The sequence below is a fragment of the Cibotium barometz genome, chromosome 13 (genome assembly GCF_041138505.1).
Source record: "Cibotium barometz isolate CiBa-2024 chromosome 13, ASM4113850v1, whole genome shotgun sequence".
NCBI classification, from domain to species: Eukaryota; Viridiplantae; Streptophyta; class Polypodiopsida; order Cyatheales; family Cibotiaceae; genus Cibotium; species Cibotium barometz.
In genome coordinates, this window is record NC_141058.1 from 54,819,928 (window position 1) to 54,839,746 (window position 19,819).

Consider the following 19,819-nt stretch of genomic DNA (forward strand, 5'->3'; position numbering starts at 1 on the left):
TTAATATACATATACTAAATATATAATAATATTATATTAATATACATGTACTAAATACATAATAATATTATATTAATATAATTATATATAAATACATTCACACACATATACGTATGCATACACAGTCACACATGCATGTGGAGGGTATGTGTGTATAATATGAGAGAGAGAGAGAGAGAGAGAGTTTCTATGTGTGAGAGAGTTTATATGCGAGTCAAGAGGGCGTACATGTGCACATGTATGTGTGTGAGAGAGGGTTGTGTTTGTGTACGTGACATAGACATAGAGAGAATGCATGTGAGATGCTTGTGTTTGTGTACGTGACAGAGACATAGAGAGAATGCGTTTGAGAGAGACACACGCATATATGCATCTATGTGATAATTTAACATAAAGACACATGCACTCAAATACACACCGGCGTATACGTTTACACACACAAACATACACATACATGCATACACTCATTCATACACGCTTGCAAACATACAAATGCATACAATCGCACACTTGATACACACATACATATGTATGCACACATGCATACAAGCAAAAACCTCATACCGCAGCAGTAACTCACAAGCCACTTACTTGAACCTTTAAAAAAGGTAGGTACTGTAGTAGCCATTATCAACGATCACTCGATGTGGCTCCAATAAAATCAGTGGAAACGCTCCTTTGTTTATGTATCGCTCCCTACAAACCCCAATGTGGGATCACGATCCTATTTCTAGCGGGCACCCTCATGTGGGATCACGATCCTATTGCCGGCCGCCGATCGCAACAAGACAAGTGTGTATCCACTAGGTAGGGTACGTACAAGTGCATGAAAACGGTGGTGTGCGGGTGGCAACAAGATGGTGAGCTCTTCAGTCTGCTACTAATGCGCCACGCCCACTCACAAAAACCCCAAACCAGAACCGTTGCAAAGGGGGAGAGCCCATCCTCAGCATAAGGAAGAGAATTTGCGCCTGGTACACTATACCAACAAAGTCTGGTAAGCAGAAGGCAAGGATAAGAAGAACTAGAAGAAGAGCATGCAGAAGAGTTTTCAGCAGAAGCCCCCTTTCTCTGCAGAGACTCGCAGCATGCAGCAGCAAGGTGGGTGGCTCGGCCAAGCCCCTGCAGACGTTGGGCGGACAACCCCAGGTAACCCCGCCCACACCCAAAAGCTCATTGTATGGCCACCCATTGTAATCATCAGGATCCAAGCCATCACCCACACCCTGTCTGCACAGGCTAACGCATTCCTCTCAAACACTTTTCCTGGCTTGCGCTACACATGCTGCTTGCCCCTTTCCCCTAAATGCGCCTCTGCTTTTGTTCTCTTTCAAGCTGGACCCCTAGGGTTCCGAGATGCAGAGATGGTTTCCAAATGGCTAGCTGAAAGAAAACAAGGGAGAAAAGATTACGTTCTCTATAGAGAGCAGCATAAATCAAACCTATTCCATGAGCAAAGCAAGGTACATCTCCTGTATGGATACCTTGCCACTGTGCAAGATATGATGCACTGGGACCCTACAAGAAAGGTTGTGACGAACTGGACAGTTGAGAACTTCTACGAAAAAGTAGGTTTTGCACAGATGAATGCTTGCTCACATGAGAAAGTGCGTAATGCTCAGATGGGTGCTAGCCTAGTGCTTCATGCACAGGTGAATGCTAGCTCTCCTGAGAAAGTTGATCCTCTGCAGTCGAATGTTAGCTTACATAAGAACCCAGATTTCTCACAGATGAATGCTAATCAGGTCCTAGTAAACACTGCAAGAAAAATTGTGAAAGATCCCACCACTGTAGAAAGCATGCATGACAAAGTAAGTACTGCTCAGATGAAGGCTAGCTTGGTTCCAGTTAAAGTAAGCATGCATGACAAAGTTAGTACTTCTAAGATGAAGGCTAACTTGGTTCCAGTTAAAGATGTTGACTTTCCATCATCGAATGTTAGCTCACATCAGAAGGGGAGCTTTGCACCATCGAATGCTAGCTTACCTGAGAAAGGAAGTTTTGTGAATGCTAATCAGGTTCCTTCAATGGCAAGACAAGTCTATTTTAGAAGCTGCAGCTTTCCTGAAAAAGAAGGCTCTGCACATTTAAAGGTTGACCACATTCTACCTACTGCAAGACAAGCTGTGACAGACTGGACTTCAGAGAAATCCCATGAGAAAGTGGGTTTTGCCCCATTGAACGGCAACAAGGTTCTGCCAACTGCAAGCAATGATGTGAAAGAATACACAACGAAAAGCCTTCATGAGAAAGAGGGTCCTCCCCAGTTCAGTTTTGACCATGGTCTGCCAACTGCAAGAAAGCTTGAATGGCCAGTAGAAAGCTTCTACAAACAACTAGGATCTACACATTTGAAAGTTAAAAAGGGTCTGCCTACTGAAAGAAAAGTTGCACCAGCAGAAGGCTTCCACGAGAAAGGGGACTTTCAACGGCTGAATGTCAATCAGGCTCCACTGACTGCAATAAAAATCATGGAGGACTCCACACCAGCAAGTCTTTGTAAGGGGCCTGGTTTACTGAATGCCAACCAGGTTTCATCAACTGCGGATAAGGTTGATAAAGTAAGATCCACACCTATGAATGTTAACCACATCCATGTGCCACCAAGTGCAAGAAAAGTTGCAAAAGACTGGCCAGTAGGAAGCTTCTATGAAGATGCACGTTCTGCCCATGTGCATGCAATCCAGGCACCACCAACTGAAGCCAAAGTTTCAAATGACCGGGCCCAATACAATCAGGTTCTGCCAACTAGCCCCTCTCTTCAACTCATTTAAGGTGTTTCAGAAGTTGTTCAATAAGGGCTTGTCTTCATCTTCACTAAGTAGTGCTTCTTATGAATGACAAGTTGCAAACTCTTCACTGATGATTTACCCCCCTGTAAATGACTCTAGCTAGGGTGGCATTTGTACCATTTGTGCAATCCAAGGTAGTTTTGAACACACAATTCGTGCACCAGTACAACCATTAGCTAATGGGGCACAGCACACTTTTTCTGCTGAGGAGATTGTTTCTTGGGCTGATTTCTTTGGTTGAAAGAATATATTGAAAGTTTCTGAAGAACCGAACCATGTCAAATTTCTATCCATAACAAGAAGAAAAAGTACAAGAGGGGATTCCAGCTCTACTTGGTGGTGGTGGTGTAAGAGGGCTAGCACATGGTGGTTTTGATGCAATAGTTTGTCACCTATGAGATTTCTCTTTAGTCATCATCACGGTAGCCCCAAATCCTAACCTATCCATATGATAAATGGAGAGTTACGTGGGTAGCCCAAACCTTATATACAGATCATTAGTAGACATAGTAGCGGTTGTGGCGAGCCATATGGAGGACCCCCACATCCATGATCCACCATGTCATGGTTGAGCCTCTAGTTGTTGTTGGAGGTATGCAGGGTTAGAAAATGGTGGTTCGGTGTCAATAGTACAGACACAATATTTCATCACCTGGGATCTTCATTTCTACAGTTTGTCCCACAACCTACCTTTCCCAATACAGTCATGTGGGCAGCCCAAATACAGTGGATATGACAACCCAAAGTCCTCTAGCCTATTCATCATGTTTTTCACAGATTGGGTTAGTTGGGGCTGTGAATTACCAAGTTTGGTTAGGTAAAGGCTAGACCAACAACCGATTATGGGCATGAACAAAAAGGGGCAAGTTGATCAAGTGCAGAATGCAACCGTTGGTGCTAGACAGCAGTTGCTCCACCGAGTCCACCCTTGCTTCAAGAGAAGCTAAAGGGAATCTCATATACATCATTCAGTCCTCCTTGTGAGCATACTGAGAGGAAAGATGGCTATGAGAGAGCCATTGTTGGAAAAGTGGCAATGTGGAGGGAGCTAGGACCTTGTTTTTATTTGTATGGCTTTGTCTAAGGTTATGAATAAGTGTCAAAGTAAAAGGGTAGAAGGTTAGAGGGAATCTACTCTCGAGTCTCATTTGGAGGCGGATCAAATCAAGAAGAGCTGGAGAAACTTTAGAGCAAGATTATGGGGAGAGAATTACGGAGAAAATCATGTAATTTTGCCTATTTAAAGGCCACTTTGTTTAATGGAAATTGTGGTGTGTCTTGAATTTCGTTGCTTACCTTGTCCTGTTATGATTTTCTTCTTGTTTACATGAATGTGCTGAAAATGGCTTTTGATCCTCCATAGTGTAGCTTCGACTCTTGTCACTTTGATTTTTCCACTTGGCACCAAATTCTGGTTTGTTGTGTGCCTGTAGTCAGTGTGCGTGCAAGAGGGAGAGAGGGTACTTCTCTGTGATTTCAACAGCCCTGCTGCGCATTCTACTATTTATTGATGTCCTCTCTTGTGCCCAAAGTGACGAGCTTCAATAGGAGACACCGTTAAAAACTATGCAATGAGCAATTGTGTGGCCATGGTGTGCAAACATAAGAGGGTCTTAGCTCTCCTTTACTTTTGTTGGAAATTAGGGACCACTTCCTAGGAGGTCACCCATCTCGGTAGTGTTCATGCCACTGCGCGCTTAACCTCCACCACTCTAATTCCTTCCAAGCCACAAAAATTGGTGGAGGAGGGATGAGAATGGCCCCAGTCTTCTATTACTTATAGATGATCCCATTGCTTGGGACTCTATGCATGTGGGATGTAGGCGGCCAAGCCACGACCTTCCAACACCCTCCCTCGATGGCCAGGATGTAGGGTACCCAGAGGCTCTAACAACACTTGGCTCAGAGGTCTGCTTGCTCTCACAGAGATGTCGTCCGACTATTCCAGCATATGCCCGCATGCTAGTGATTACTTTGGGCATACCAACACGACATAGCCTTCTTAGTCTTCGTTCAGCTCCACCAAGAGGAATTCACAAGATGACCAGCTCCGCTGACAACATCCCAACATGCCCTCCCTAGCTCTGATACCATGTTGGAAATTGGAGCCCACTTCCCAGGAGGTCACCCATCTCAGTAGTGTTCACACCACTGCGTGCTTAACCTCCACCACTCTAATCCCTTCCAAGCCACGAAAATTGGTGGAGGGATGAGAATGGCCTTAGTCTTCTATTACTTAATTCATGATCCTATTGCTTGGGACTCTATGCATGTGAGATGTAGGCAGCCAGGCCATGACCTTCCAATAACTTTGAGGCTAGTGTCTACCCTTTTACAAGATCAAGCGTGGTATGCAAGTGTAAAGTAATCTCCATCTAGCATGTAAGTGTCCTCCTTGTACAAATGAAACCCCCTTTTAAGAGTTGTAGGTTTACTTAGGTTCATTGCATGTCAAGAGGCACTAGTGGGAGCTTTGATGTAAATACATTGTATGTATTAGCCCTTTCAATGCCTTTTTTTTTAAATGATGAAGACTTCGATAGTATGTTACGTGCTAGTGGCGGAGATACTTATATGCGTTCAAAGGAGATGGCACTCTCTGAAAAAAGGCCGCCAATGAAATCTTTTCTGCACAGACCAGCTCGATGCACAGCATGGCTGCAGAGCGGAGGGGGGCTCGTGAGTTGGAGATGGCCCAAGCCTAATCTACTATTCACTGCAACTACAGTGTGTAACAAATTTTTTTCCTGGAAAAAAAGAGACTTCTATTAAGTGTGAAAGAGTCAATAAAAACTCCTGGCTACAAGCCGGAAATCCTCATCACAGAGTGCAAGGTAGTTGCAGCCAGTCAGGGGCATGGTGATGCCAAGAGAGTCCAATGAGAGTCGAAGAGAAGAAAATCCCATGATCTCAATTCCTTCATGAAAAAGATGCATTTTGGAGAGGTTTTGGTATCGGCTTTGGCACTCTTAGAGAAGGAGCTAGATATCCCATCCGTTATGGTTATTGCTACACAATGGCCTCCCCTGTTAACCAGTGGAGAGCTATCATTGGTGCGCATCCAGCTTGCCCTAGATGCTTGATTGCCTCTAAGACTGTACAGCATTGTCTTTGGGGTTGTAGAGTTGCCTAGAGGATATGGAGCTCCATAGCTCAGCTTTTCGGCAGGCTGAGGAGAGGTACTATATACAACACATGGTCCACTCACTTTGGACCACAGGTTATTTTTGAGGGTGAAGACCATGAATCTACCATTATGATCCATAGAGGGATGGCGCAGAGCTACACACTTCAGGATATTCCTCGATCACCTGCCACATTGTCCCTGGGGAGACTTGATACCACCTAGGAGATTATTGCCAGCATCACTATCTGGCAGATATGGAAGGCTAGATGTACTGAGGTGATCGAGGGCACCTGATTTATGACACTCAGTGCATTTGTACCATTTGGGGACATATTATTCATACCCTAATGGCCACTTGGACCCATATACAAGGACCTTCTAGATCAGCACAATGTGAATCAATGGAGTAATCCCAAAGCTTTCCCAGTGTGGTCTAAGGGTAGGAATCCTTTGAATCTGTCCAAGTAGTAATAGTCTGGGGTGACGAAGGATTGGCTTTGGCGGAGGCCATAATGCCAATCAGAATGGGAAGGCTGACTTGAACACACAAAATTTTCCGTATGCTATCATAGGCGAAGAAGGGGAGAGGGAGAAGGAATGGCTGGATGCGCAGGAGAGAGGGGAGAAGATGGCGAGCGGCAGAGGAAGGCGGGCGGGCTGGATGGCGGGCAGTTAGAGAGGAGGGGGGCGGGGTCAAGGTAGGCAGGAGGCTGGATGGCAGAGGCACACAGGTGTGCAGGTATGCAAAGATGGGGAGGGCGGGGTGAAAGGTGGGCAAGAGAGTTGGCAGGATGGTGCGTAAGTAGGCATGGAGGATGGAAGGGAGGGATGGCAGCGGGTGGGCGAGGTGAATGGTCGGCAGGAATGACTAGCTAATTGTATGGCAAACAGATGGGCAGGACAATCAAAAAGATAGGATAAAGCGTATGCATTGAGACAAAAAAATCCGAATGTAGAGAAGAGAAGCATGCACGGGAGCAACATTATGTTGATATAATGCAACATCCTCCGTTGCAATGAGACTTTGAACAATAGCTCGTTTGGTTGTGACATGCAGTCCCTCAACCAAGAAAAAATCCATGACAAAGCCCTGACATTCTAAAGACAAAACACACAGAACAATGGAATATTGAATGCAGCAAGATCACCAAAAGTGTTAGCAAATAAACCAACACACAGTTTGCGGATTATGCACAGAACAAACATACTGAAGTAAATGAAATAACCAGACAAGTGAATAACAAAAAAGACAATAACACAGTAATGCAAAGCTTCATGACTGAATCATAACTGTACTCTTTCATTCTTACATTCTCTTACATTGTAAGCATTTAGCGCACAATCATATATATCAGTTACAAAAATATGATTCAGAGTGATTGGGATTGGAAATGAAGATTGATATCTAGAGAGAGAGAAAGAAAGAAAGAAAGAAAGTTATATTAAACGTCTCCTAAAGACCCAATGGGTCTATGAGACAAAGTGATACAATGCTATCCATGGTATGTTTCATCATGGAAAACAAAAACAAAACAAATACAAATAACATAGCTCTTTGAAAGAAGAGGCTGATGATATATAGCATGCACGTTCCTAAAAGGTGAATTTGAAATCTGAGCAGGCACCACACGCTCCCCGAACCCTGAAACGCTCCCCTCCGCCTCTTATCCTTCCTCCGCCTCTGTTCCTCTGCCATCGCTACCTTCCTCCATCGCTGCGTCCCTCCTTCCTCCATCATTTCCTTCCTCCTCCGCTGCCTGAATCGCTCCCCTCCGCCTTTGTTTCTCTGCTTTCGCTTCCTTCCTCCATCGCTGCGCCCCTCCTTCCTCCTTCGCTGCGCCCATCCGCCTCTCTTCCTACTTCGCCCCCCATCCTCCTCCGCCTCCCCTCCTTGCCTCTGCCCGCCCTAATTCGCCTCTTCCTTCCCCTCTGTTCGCCCCTTCCCCTGCCCGCCCTTCTTCGCCCTCTTGTTGATCGTTTCGCCTCCCCTCCTTCCTCCGCCTCTTTCCTCTGCGCAGCCCTGTTGTGCTGCCCTTCCCCCGCCCCTCTTCACCTTTGTGTCCAGCCATCTCCCCCTTGCCTCTCTTTCCTTTTTGCTTTTCCCTTTTCCACCCTCCTTTCCTTTCCTCCGCCTCAATGCCTTCCTCTTCCCCTTGGTTCGGATTGCTCCTCATCCGGGTTCAAGTCGGCCTTTTTCTTTGATTAGCATCATGGCTAATCATTTTCCCTCGGCCGGGCGAACCATTGTATTTTCCGAAGCCGAGCTTGCGGTCCTCTACGCCGAAATAGAGAAAGATTCCAAAACGACCCTCATTGCCAGAATCTTTGGATCTCACCCGTCCCGTCTCCAGGCTTGGGATTGGGTCCTGGCGACTCTGCCCTCCGACCTCGCTCTACACTTTCGAGATGTCAGGTTGCTTGGAAGAGGTTTCTTCCAAGTGGATTTTGATTCTAAGGACGCAGCCTCAGAGGTTTTGAAGGGCAGCCCTTTGCCATTGGGCCCGAGGAAGATATTCTTTCTTCCCTACTCCAGCTATTTTGACCCTGTTGAGGAAGACCGGAACCGTTTCCCGATTACTCTTAGATTCCCAGGTCTTCCTCGCGTATATTGGCCTATGTTAGAGGCCATCGGGTCTGCCTTTGGGCTTGTTCTTCAAGTGCCCCCCCCTTCACGCCTTGCCGACATCTTCTGCCCAGGTGGTCATTGCCTCGGCGGATGCTGTCCCCAGGGTCATGGTTCTTGCACGTGACTTTCAGCTCTTTGAGGACTATGTTTTGCTTCCGGGCCCTTGTGGCCCTTTGAAGCAACGTATGGAGATTGCAGGTAAACCCGATCAATGCCGGGTTTGTCACCAACAGGGTCACTTTGCTCGAGATTGTCCTCGGGCTCGAGGTCGCAGGAGGCCTCGTAAGCGTGCCTCTCAGGCGCCACCTCCCTTGGTTCCTTCCCATCCTTCAGTCCGCCAGGTGTGGCGATCTGTTTCTCACGCCCGCCCCCCTAGTGCGATTGATGGGAAGGCTTCCTCGGATCATGTATAGATAGATGATGTTTCTGGTCAGAGGGATGTGTCAGCTGATGCATCTTTGCAGAGAGATGATATCTCAGATCAGGATGACTTTGTTGAATCCTTGTACTTGGAGGGGGCGATATGCAGGATGTTCAGCACACTGGGGATCATGTATTGGAGGATTTTCAGCATGATGCCATTGCCCTTGATGCCCCGCAGGGCGAACAGGTTTCTCGTACATATGCAGGCACGGTGCAGGGCCTCGGACAAGGGCATGTCAGTGGACTTGCCTTGTGGATTTTCCTGTCCTCCAGCATTATGAGAGGCATCCTCAGGCTGCCCATCGTCTTCTTAGATCGGGGGTCAAACCCTCTTCTCTTCCATGAGAATCGTCTCATGGAATGTTCAGGGCCTTGGAGGGCTTCCCACCCATGGTAGGAAGCGCCTTCTGAAGGACCAGCTTCACCCTGCTGTTACAGGAGGGTCTATGGATGTGCTTTTGTTGCAGGAACACAAATTGGATAGATCTCAGTGTGGCAAAACTGGTAAGATGCTTTCTCGCCACACCTTCTAGTCCTCGGCAGTTGGGACTAGAGGGGGTGTTTGTATTTCAGTGGCAGCATCTATTATACCTCATGTTATTGGGCACGGTGTTATCATCCTTGCTAGAGCGTAGTGGATCTTGATCATGCATGAGGGTTAGAAATTGGGAATCTTGAATATCTATGCACCTAACGTGAGAGGTGAAAGGGTGGCCTTTTGGGACACCATTACAAATGTCATTCCCCACGTTGATCATTGGATAGTGGGAGGAGATTTTAATATAATTGAGCAACCTTCTGACAAGAAGGGTGGATGCGAAGGGGGTTTACACCCTTTGGAGCGAGCCTCATGGGAGAGGTTCATGCTTTCCTTTTTTGGCAGGGATTGCTGGACTGAGGATGACTTCCAGAGAAGGGCAAATTCCTTATCTTTCTCTTGGCATAACCGCAGGAGCGGGGATGAGAGCATCTTTGCACGTCTGGACATGTTTTATATGGATGATTGGTCCTTGGCACCATTGCTATTATGCCTGGCACCACCAAATCCGATCATTGTCCCGTTGTTTTGTGTCTTAGGGAGCCTGGGGCTCGCTCGGCCTCTCCCCGTATCTGTATCCCTGACTCTCTTTATCTAGATGCTGACATTTCCCTTGAGATCAGAGAGATATGGAGATCTTGGGACGGTCCTGATCCTCGTCATAATTTTGCTCTAGCTCTTGAGAGGACCAGCCATCATTATCATAGCACTGCCTTGTCTAAGAAGAAGGAGGCTCTGGACAAGGAGAGAGCTATTGCTGCTCTTCAGAGGGAACATGAAAAGCATCCACATGCGACTTGGATTACAGACCTCTTGACCACAGTTAGAGCAGAGTTGCAGTTGGCCATGGACAGGAGGGCTGAGTTCGCCTTTCATGCGAACGAGGCCTTTTGGACTCAAATGGGTGGCAGGTGCAACAAAGAGTTTTTTTTCAGCGCACAGGCCTTCCCATAGCAGAGATTCTGTGAGGTACTTGCAAGATTCATAGGGTGAGGTTCAAATTGAGCTTGATAAGGTGAGGGGTATTGCTTCAGAATTTTATCGGTCTTTGTTGACTGCAGAGGTGCCCTCCCCTCAGAGAGATGTGGCACGGCAGAAAGTTTGGGAGTGCATGCCCAAGCTCATTACAGATGCTGTGTGTTCTTCCCTGGATGCCCCTTTCTCGAAGGATGAATTCCTTCACGCACTGCATGCTCTTTCCAGTGGTTCATGCCCAGGGGATGATGGTCTTTCTCCTGCTTTCTTTATTCTTTTTTGGGATCATATTGGAGATGCTATCACTGTTGCCCTTCAGGAAATGTGGTTGTCGGGTATGATGCCTCCATACCTCACGGAGGGGCTGATTCACCTTATCCCCAAGAGTGGGGACAAGACTGACATCAAGCAATGAAGGCACATCACCCTCCTTGGATCTGCATATAAAATCTTAGCTAAAGCCTTGAGTATAAGGTTGTAGCCGATTCTCCAAAGGACTATCCATGATACCCAGAATGGGTTCCTCCAAGGAAGGAGTATATTTGATAACATCTTTTCTTTCTGGGAAGCTGTCGAGTGGGCAAAGTCTAGTCAGCAGCCTCTTGCCATTCTTTTGCTTGATTTTGAAAAAGCTTATGACAGAGTGGACTGGGATTTTTTGGAGGGCACTATGGCATACATGGGGTTTTCCCAAAACTGGATCACAGGTGTGTCTTGCCTATACAGGGAGGCTCATAGCATTGTTTTAGTTTGTGGGGGGCGTGGTGAGCGTTTTCAGATTTCCCGTTCAGTGAGGCAAGGCTGTCCCCTCGCCCCTTTACTGTACCTCATTGTAGCTGAGGCTATGAGCAGGTTTCTTCGGGCTGCCCCTGGTGTTGTGGGTCTCAGGCTTTATGTACGGAGGAAGAGTTTTTGGACTCTAAGTTAGCAGATGATACGGAGTTGTTCCTTAAGGCTTCATATGCTTGTTTATGTGCTTTCCGGACAGCCTTGGAGGCCTTTTGTTTGGCACCAGGAGCTTCTATCAATTGGCATAAGTCAGTCGGTTTTTGCATCAGTGATTCTCCTCTTGCAGATTGGGGTACAGATGCAGGTTTTACTTGGTTTGAGAGAGGATGCTCTGCCAGATACCTTGGTTGTTAGGTGGGCGTTGACATCTCCCCTGCACAACAGTTTGCTCCAGTGCTCTTAAGCATTAAAAGCAAACTTCATCACTGGAGTAGGAGGAAGCTCGACTTGGCCTCTAGAGCTTTGGTGGCTAACCAAGTTTTGCTAGCCACGACTTGGTTTATCGCTTCGTGCTGGATTTTTCATAAGGGTTGCATTGGCTAGCTTCGTCACCTTATTCGGAACTTTCTTTGGTCAGGGCTTGATGGAAATGCACACACCAGGGCTAGAGTTGCTTGGGAAACCATTATCAGGCCTAAGCAAGAAGGGGGATTGAATATCATTGACCTTGAGGTGCAATGTAAGGCTTTGTTGTGTAAGCTGGTTGTTAGGGGCTTTCTTCCAGGCACTGAGCCGTGGAAGGACTTTCTCATGCAGTGGATCACGAAGTGTGTCCCTGTTCGCGGAGGTGATTAGACTCTCAGCTCACGCTTTATTTTTTCAGATGCAGTTCACCGCTCCCCTTCATTCCCCCTGGTTAGGTCCCTCCTACGGGCCTAGGACTGCTTGAGGAGTTTTTTGGTACACACCCCCCCGCGTTCAGCGGAGGAAGTTAACCGACAGCCCATTCTGTGGAATGATTTGATCTTAGATGTGCATGGTAGGCCTCTTGGGGCAGCTATGCATATTCTGTGGGCTGGCTGGGAGACCCTTTGCCCCACAGTGTTGGCTTGGAAGAGATTTCAGAGCCTCACCGAGGTACAGAGATTGGATCTCACGCAGCATTTGAGAGGCTCTAGTCGGAGGATTGCACAGATTGATGCAGCCATTCCCAACCAGTGGATTACTGGATCTTTTTTGGAAGACCGTCATCATTCTTGGTTTGGGGTTTTTTCTGGGACAGGTGTTCCTCTTCAGGTTATGGGTCTCCCCTTGCCAAGGGAGGATGATGTACGGGTCTTTTTTTCTTGTACAGGATGGATGGCAGTTGGAGAGAGGTGACGTACAGGACCTTATTGAGGGCCCCTAGATTCGTCCAGTCAGAGTTGTTGGCAGGTTAGGGAAGCACGTCTTTGTTGACCCCCCCCCCCAGGGATTATCACAGAGAGTGTTAGCCTTTGGTTGTATGGTGGCTACCCTATCAGGCATTTGCATTGGGACCCCGGTGAGTGGGTGTGGAAGGATGCTTGTAAACCCTTGAAAAGCATGCCTTTTTTCAGTTATACGGTGCGGAATGCCAAACATCTTATCTTGGGACACATTCAGAGTGTCCCTACTCTTTAGACCCCATTGGGAATCTTACGGTATTTCAACTGACATTCACAGGGTTTTTTGGCGGAGATTGTGGCATTCTTATAGGAAGCCACAGATTTCCTCCTTTATCTAGGTTTCTCTTCATGGTGGTGTGGCCACCAATCAGTGGAGGTCAATTACTGGTGCTTGCCCAGCTTGCCCTAGATGTGCAGGAGTTTCGGAGTCAGTTTACCATTGTTTATAGGAATGGAGGGAAGCACAGAGGGTCTGGTCTGCGATTGCACACCTCTTTGGTAGGATTACGAGGGATTCTATCATTTCTTTTGGTTCTATCATTTGGTTGGTTCTATCATTTCTTTTGGTTCTATCATTTGGTTGACACAGTCTAGGCCTCAGCTGAGATTCGAGGGGACTGACAGGAGCTTGGTCATTATGGTTAGGCAAGGAGTTGCTCGGTAGTGTTGTCTTCAGGATTTGCCACTTTCACACTTTGTCCCTCCGGCACAGAGGTTAGACAGCTCTTGGGAGATTATTGCTAGCATCTCAGCCTCGAATATCTGGAAGGCTAGATGCACCGAGGCCATTGAGGGTACTTCCGTTCTTGTTTCTCAGTGTCTTTGCAAGATTTGGAGTGATATTATTCACACCATCATGGCTACCTGGGCCAGAATCCAGGGATCTTCGAGGGCTACGAAGAGGAAGCGCGGCCAGTTTATGAGAGAGTGGGACATTGGTATCTTTTTCACGTCCTCTCACTTGGGACTCTATTGGCAGCACAGGGCTCCTGATTGGTTGAGATCTCCACCTTTCTTGGTGTGAAATCTCCATTTTGTAAAATTTTTTCATACTTAATAGAAGTCTCCTTTCTAGAAAAAAAGAAAGAAGAGGCTGATGATTGCAATGATCATCATGGGGAAGACATGGATTTTAAGCAGTAGTACAAGAGACTCTCATCACATGAAGTACATGCGAATATCAAGCATGTGGGGTACATCATCCTCCAGTAGAGGGTACACCTCTCTCAAGTATGTCGAGCATGGGGTTACTTAGTATGGCCGAGAGGTCCCCTTCTGTCACGGTACGTGGGAAGGTGGTGTGATGGTGGTGGAGCATGTCGTGGATTTGGAGCTACTGGGAGGATCGTGGTTGGTGTCTTGTGGGCTGGGGATGTCGGGTATGTTGAAGAGTGCAAGCCCATTCCGAAGTATAGTGATCTTGTGGCATAATCTGTAGGTCCTCTCCTCCCAAGGTCTCCGTATGAGCTCTCTGTCTCTGTATATGCGCTCTGCCTGCCTGTCTCCACCCGTAGCTGGCCAATCATAATCCGCATGCAAGGCTTGCCCTGGAGTCTTCACGATAGCTTGCACTTGAGGGTGACATTGGAGCATGATACGCCCGAGTTTCCACTTGGTTCTCAGGACACGTGCTCCAGATGGACCACCTCCCTTCAGTACTCTCCAGCTTCCCATGAGGACGTCAACTCAAGCATCCGGTTCAACCTCTACATAGCACATGGATTGCACCTTTGGAGGTCCCATCAAAGCTGCACTTCTATAGAGATAATTTCCTGATGCTCACAGAGGATGGCTTCTTCATCCAGCAGCCAGGTTACCTAGGTATTCACATGTCACATGGGTATCTGTGGGGGCTCATCGTGCTGATGTGGTGGACGTAGGTGACTGTCTAAGAGAGAGAGAGAGAAGTAATGAATTGACAAAAAAGGGAACCTTCAGCTTGGCTGTGCCTATGGCCATGATGCTTCCCCTACATGCGCCTGGGTAAGTAGGCAAAGTCCTACCTTGTGCCACGTGATAGGCTCCAACCATGTGGCATGGAGGCTACCATAATGTGGTTGGCCTTGGGTATCACCACACAAAGAGGGGGGGGGGGGGGGGGGGGGGGGGGGGGGGCGCATGATTAAAGCCCACAGTGTTTTTTACCAATAAAATGTTCAATGCCGTTTTTGAAGACCATGGGGTATACCTGTCCACTAGCAAATGCTCCTGGTTGTAATGAAGTGTGAATCTGCCATCACAGTTAAAACAAACACGTCAAACAAAAATAGTTAAAGTGTTTGCAAGAGCTTTGAGGGGATACTTACAACTTACATACAATGTCAACATGCAAGTTCACGTGCATGGTCTTATGGGATGTAGTTTCTAGCACCCCTTGCCCCGTAAGACTAAGCCGCCATCGACCCTGCTCTACTTCCCGGCAACTGCCTCTATGCACCGCCTATCTAGTGGCCTTGTCTATGCCATCTGTGTCTGCGTTTTGGTCAGATCTGTGGCTGCGTTTTGGGGATCCTGCTCTTCTGTGCCATCTGCAGAGCTGTGCCTCCAGAACATACTTTTAGATGCGTTTTTGGGGAAGCATCTCCTCCGCTGCCGTCTTGATCCCTACTAGATTTCACCTGCAGTGTTTCTTTGGAGTACTCTAATCTTTTGGAGCTCAGCCCTCAATGCTGCAAAGTTACAACATGAAGACCACATCATATCCTTTGAGGCAAAAGAGCTTCAAGCTGAGCTAAAAGGACATCGAAACCATAAAGCCTTTATTGTTAATTGGTGCTACTCTCCTTCGGCCACCTCCTTTGAAACCTCTTGCATATGACAGTAAGGTACTTTTTTTTTTCTAGGAAAAAGATACTTCTATTAGTTAACAAAAAAACAGCCATGCAGGGCTACATACAACCACTAAGGGCTAGATACAAACTCGCCTCCATGTAAGGGGCGATGATCAAAGGATCAAAGGTGGAGAAAGATGCAATTCTCCTCCGGCTGGCCGCTCTATGAGGAGAAGGCTATGTCATATGGGGGGGGGAGGGGGGGGGAAACCACACAGGTGGTATGTAATGCCAAGTGGGATCACCACCTGTATCTGTGAGAAAAGGGCCACGCCGCCAAAGCCTCAAGAAAGCTTCCCACCGCTTTTGCATGTGGTTCGAGCCACCCTGCAACTTCCCTCACGGTAGGGTATGAATGATGTCCAGCCAAATGCTCCTGATGGACTCGGCAGGCGGAGTGTGGTTGTCCTCGATGGCTTCGCTGCATCGAGCTCTCCATATGTGCAAGGCTGCAATGCTGCTACAAATCTCCCATCCTTGGCACTAGCTCGGAGTCTAAAGATCAATAGATGGGGTTGGGACTGGTACTGCCGATATGCGAAGGTGAGACCTGAAGGGCTAGCCCTCCACCTTCCTCCTCATAAGCCATGACAACCTCAGCCTCTGTGGTCCAAGCGACAGTGCCCCATGAAATGATACGGGTTGAGGTCCTGTCCATCGTGAAAATGCGGAGAATCCACTGCCAAACCTGCTGAGCCTTCGGGCTTCCAAAGACAATGTCGCTTAGACTCTTGAGGGTGGCTGCACCTCGGACAAGTTGTTGGTCGACCACCGCCAACCGCCAAGCTCCTGTGTGCCATCAGCCAAAGAAAGAGGGTGATCTTTTGAGGCCAAAAATTGTCCCAAAGCCTCTTCCAGAAATCTGAGAGAAAACGTTGTGAGAGGCCCTCTGAATGCCAATGTACTGCTGCTGTCGTGGTGCCCTCAACCTCGGGCATCTGAATCTTGCGGCCTAGCTGTGCTGTGTATGCAAAAAAGTGGTATCCAGAGTCTCCTCCCGATTAGTAGGATCACGCCAAGTCCACTCCCCCAGGTCCCATTGAAAGCGTGTGAGGGGACGGCTCTCCCAAATTCGTAACCGTCAAAGTTGCTCCGTGGCCACCTTGGCCGGCGGGGGGTCTATGTGCCACTCATGTGCCTAAAATCCAATCACCCTCACCCTTTGTAAGGTGCAGCCATTGAAATCCTCTAATTTGCCATGGGGACCAATATAAAAAGTGAGCAAACCACAATCCACATCCGCGCCATGGACAGCCAAGAGAATATCATGCCTAGTAAACACGCCTAGCCATTGTGGGGGGGTCGAGCTGGGATAGGGGCCAGCCACTCCTGAGGAAAAGCAAAGTCAATGTCGAGGCTGAGTCTGTCTCTACCCCAGATCCCACCCAAGCCTCTCTCCTGAGCCTCTGGGGGAAGTTGTTTGTGTGCAAGCCAATCTCTGAGGGACTTGGCTGGTCTTGTGCTCAACACTCCCCATGATACATGAGGTCGGGCCCCCAACATATGGCCACTAGGTAAACGGATCAGAGGGTTCCAGATCAGGGGTTGCTGAAGACGCTCCTCCACGGCTACTAGAGCTAATTGCCTAAGGACCGGCCTGAGGTGATCCCAAGCTCGGCGTAGGCTGGCTTCAAATTTGTCCTCAAAAGTTGGGCTAAATCCACGGGCCCACATCTCTATGAAGATCCATTTGGTGCTCTGTGGCTAGTGCCCCCCCAAGCTCGGAGTCCGGGCTGAAATCTGGGCCAAGAGCTTCCTTCCAAGGCTCACCACCTGGAAGGAGTCCTCTAACAATCAACTTGCCCAGCAGGGCACGGCTCTGAATGGCGGGGTCAATGATGCCTAGGCCCCCTCTACGTCGCGGCTAAATGATATTCTCCAGGCCACCTTGGCCTGGGCAGGCCTCCCATCATTGCCGGCCCACAAGAAGTTCCGGATCAACCATTGTACTTGACCAATGCATGCTTGGGAGAAGTCCCAACAAGAAGTAATGTACCACATGGTGGCAAGAAGGACCTGGTTTGCCACCACCACTCGACCAACGAAGGAGAGTCTCACATAACTCCAGTACAAAATCTTCTTCCGAATGCTCAGAAGAAGAGGGGTGAGCTACTGCTCTGAGGAGATATCAATGCTCACCTTGCGTCCCAGATAGCGGACTGTAGTGCCCCTTGGGATCCACTAGGAAGCCTCAATTGGGCGCCAAGTCGGGGCGGGTGTAGAGCCTGCCCAAAAACCACACGGCTTGTGCCAGTTGATCCGTGCTCCTAATGCGCGACAAAAGATCTCAATTGCCTCTGTGAATCTTTGGAGATTCCCACATCTCCAGATAGGTGTGCTGTTGTGTCATCTGTAAACTTTGAGTCCGGCAACTCCCGAGTACGGAGGGGGAGATGCAATCCCTGAAGCCCTGTCTAATGAACTGAGAGAAAACTACTCATGGCCTCGGTGACGAATAGGAAAAGGTTAGGTGCTAGTGGAAAGCCGTGTTGGACCGAGCGAGAAAGGGGGAATCTGTCACCTCAGGCTCCCTGAATGAGAACCTGACTGTGAGAGGTTGAGTAAAGTCTTGAAACACTATGGATCCACTCCACTAGGAACCCCATCCGGTACATTGTGCCCTCTAGAAAGCTTCAATCAACTCTATCATAAGCTTTCTCAAAGTCTAGGAGGAGCACTATGAGGTTCTGCTACTGCATCCTGGTTGAAGCTGTCGCCTCCTAGAAAGTGAAGATGTTGTCTAGAATGCTCCGATCCTGAACAAAACCTGTTTGAATGTCATGGATCAAGTCAAGAAGGAAAGGCTGAAGTCTCCAGTTGATGGCCTTGGCCAAGATCTTATAGGTGGGTCTCCCTAGTCCGATCTCCAATTTGTCACCACCCTTCTTAGGAATCGAGTGTATCAAACCCTTGGAAAGCCTCTCTGGGATGGCACTTGTGATCATAATCTCATTGAAGGCTACTCGAAGGCCATAAGAAAGAAACCAGAAGCCCGTTCATGCCTAGGCATTTGCCCCTAGGGAGAGCTATCGATGCCTTCGCCAGCTCCTCTACTGTGAAGGGAGTCAATAAGAATGTGCCGCCAGACCCTCTCGCACAAGTCCGTCTCACTTGTGGGGATAATGGGTCACCGGTGAGGAGGGATCAGAAAAAATAAGTGGCAATGGCTCTCATGGGGGGGATCGGGTGGGGTGGGGTGGGTTGGAAACAATAGCTCCATCTTGGCCATCAAACCTGCAAATACCATCTTTCCGCCTATGAGGGCCTGCCATCTCAAAGAAGTCCCCCGTGACTCTATCTCCGGCCTAGGTCCAGAAGGAAGCTCTGGCATGGTACCTGTACTCCACCCTCCTCTCCTCAATGGATCTCATCTCCATACAGTGGCAACAAGCTGATTCTCAATCCACCGGCTATTGGGGGAACTCTCTTGAAGACGCTGGAGAGAAGCAAGACCCCTCCTCAGGCTCCTCTCCTGCTCACGAAATCCCTCCAATCTACTCTGTGCTAGCTCCTTCAAAAATCTGTTGATCTCACCAAGGCCACATCCAAGGTGCACGTAGCAGAACCTGAGATAAAATCCAGTCCTGTCCATATCTGCTCTATCCTGCTATAGATCTTGGGGTCCTGTATGAGGTTGTCTGGAATCCTTCCATCCAAGGGTCCTCTAAGCATAGAATAACTGAAGCGTGATCAAAGAAAATGGTGCCCGCCAAGATGCCAATCATGCCCCCGCGACCGCAAGCCCACTCATCCACATAGAATCTATCAAGTCGAGAGTGGTTGGGGCCGTTCCTCCTACTATCGGACCACGAGAAGCTCAGGCTCCTAGGGCTGTGCCCAAACTCTGGAAGATGCCAAGCGGTCCATAAATCATCAGAAACAATCAGAGTTCTTCAGCAAACAAGTCAAGCATGTGTGCTTAGGCCTCAGCCTTTGCATACTTACAGCCAATCTTGTGCTTTCAGCCCAAGGCAAATGAAGCTCAGCCTCTTCAGGAGATCTCAGCACACCAACCCTAAGTCTCGGGCCAGTATATCCTCTTTGAAGATACCTTCACAGTTGCCTATAGCTTATGCACAGTTCTACCCAGCATTTGGTCACTTTTTCCTTGCGTTTGGCAGTCAATCAATCAGTTTGTTCGCTCAGTCTTGTGGACCATGTGCAGCTTGTATTCAGTTCTCCGAAAGAAATAAGCAAATACCCCTGCTTGCAAGGGGGCCTTCAGTGGGTGACCCCATCTGGTGTCGTCTCAACTACATCTTTCAGATTCATGTATGCTGTTTAAAGGATTGCTAAAGACTCACTAACTCAGGTTTAAAGAAGGTCTCATTGGCGTATGCTACATTGGTAT

At 48.1% G+C, this 19,819-nt stretch overlaps 1 protein-coding gene across 3 annotated transcripts in view; it reads left to right on the top strand.

Annotated features, from left to right (window-relative positions):
* The first annotated feature begins 668 nt into the window (after positions 1-668).
* The window catches only part of LOC147632860 (uncharacterized), a 65,430-nt gene continuing 46,279 nt past the window's right edge, over positions 669-19,819 (top strand). The window contains exon 1 of one of the 3 annotated variants that reach the window (XM_086807742.1): positions 669-2,738. In XM_086807742.1, the coding sequence (XP_086663868.1) occupies positions 1,038-2,738 (1,701 nt within the window). In that variant the 5' untranslated portion in view covers positions 669-1,037. The remainder of the gene's footprint in view (positions 2,739-19,819) is intronic. The other 2 variants (XM_086807744.1, XM_086807743.1) reach the window with 2 other exon arrangements.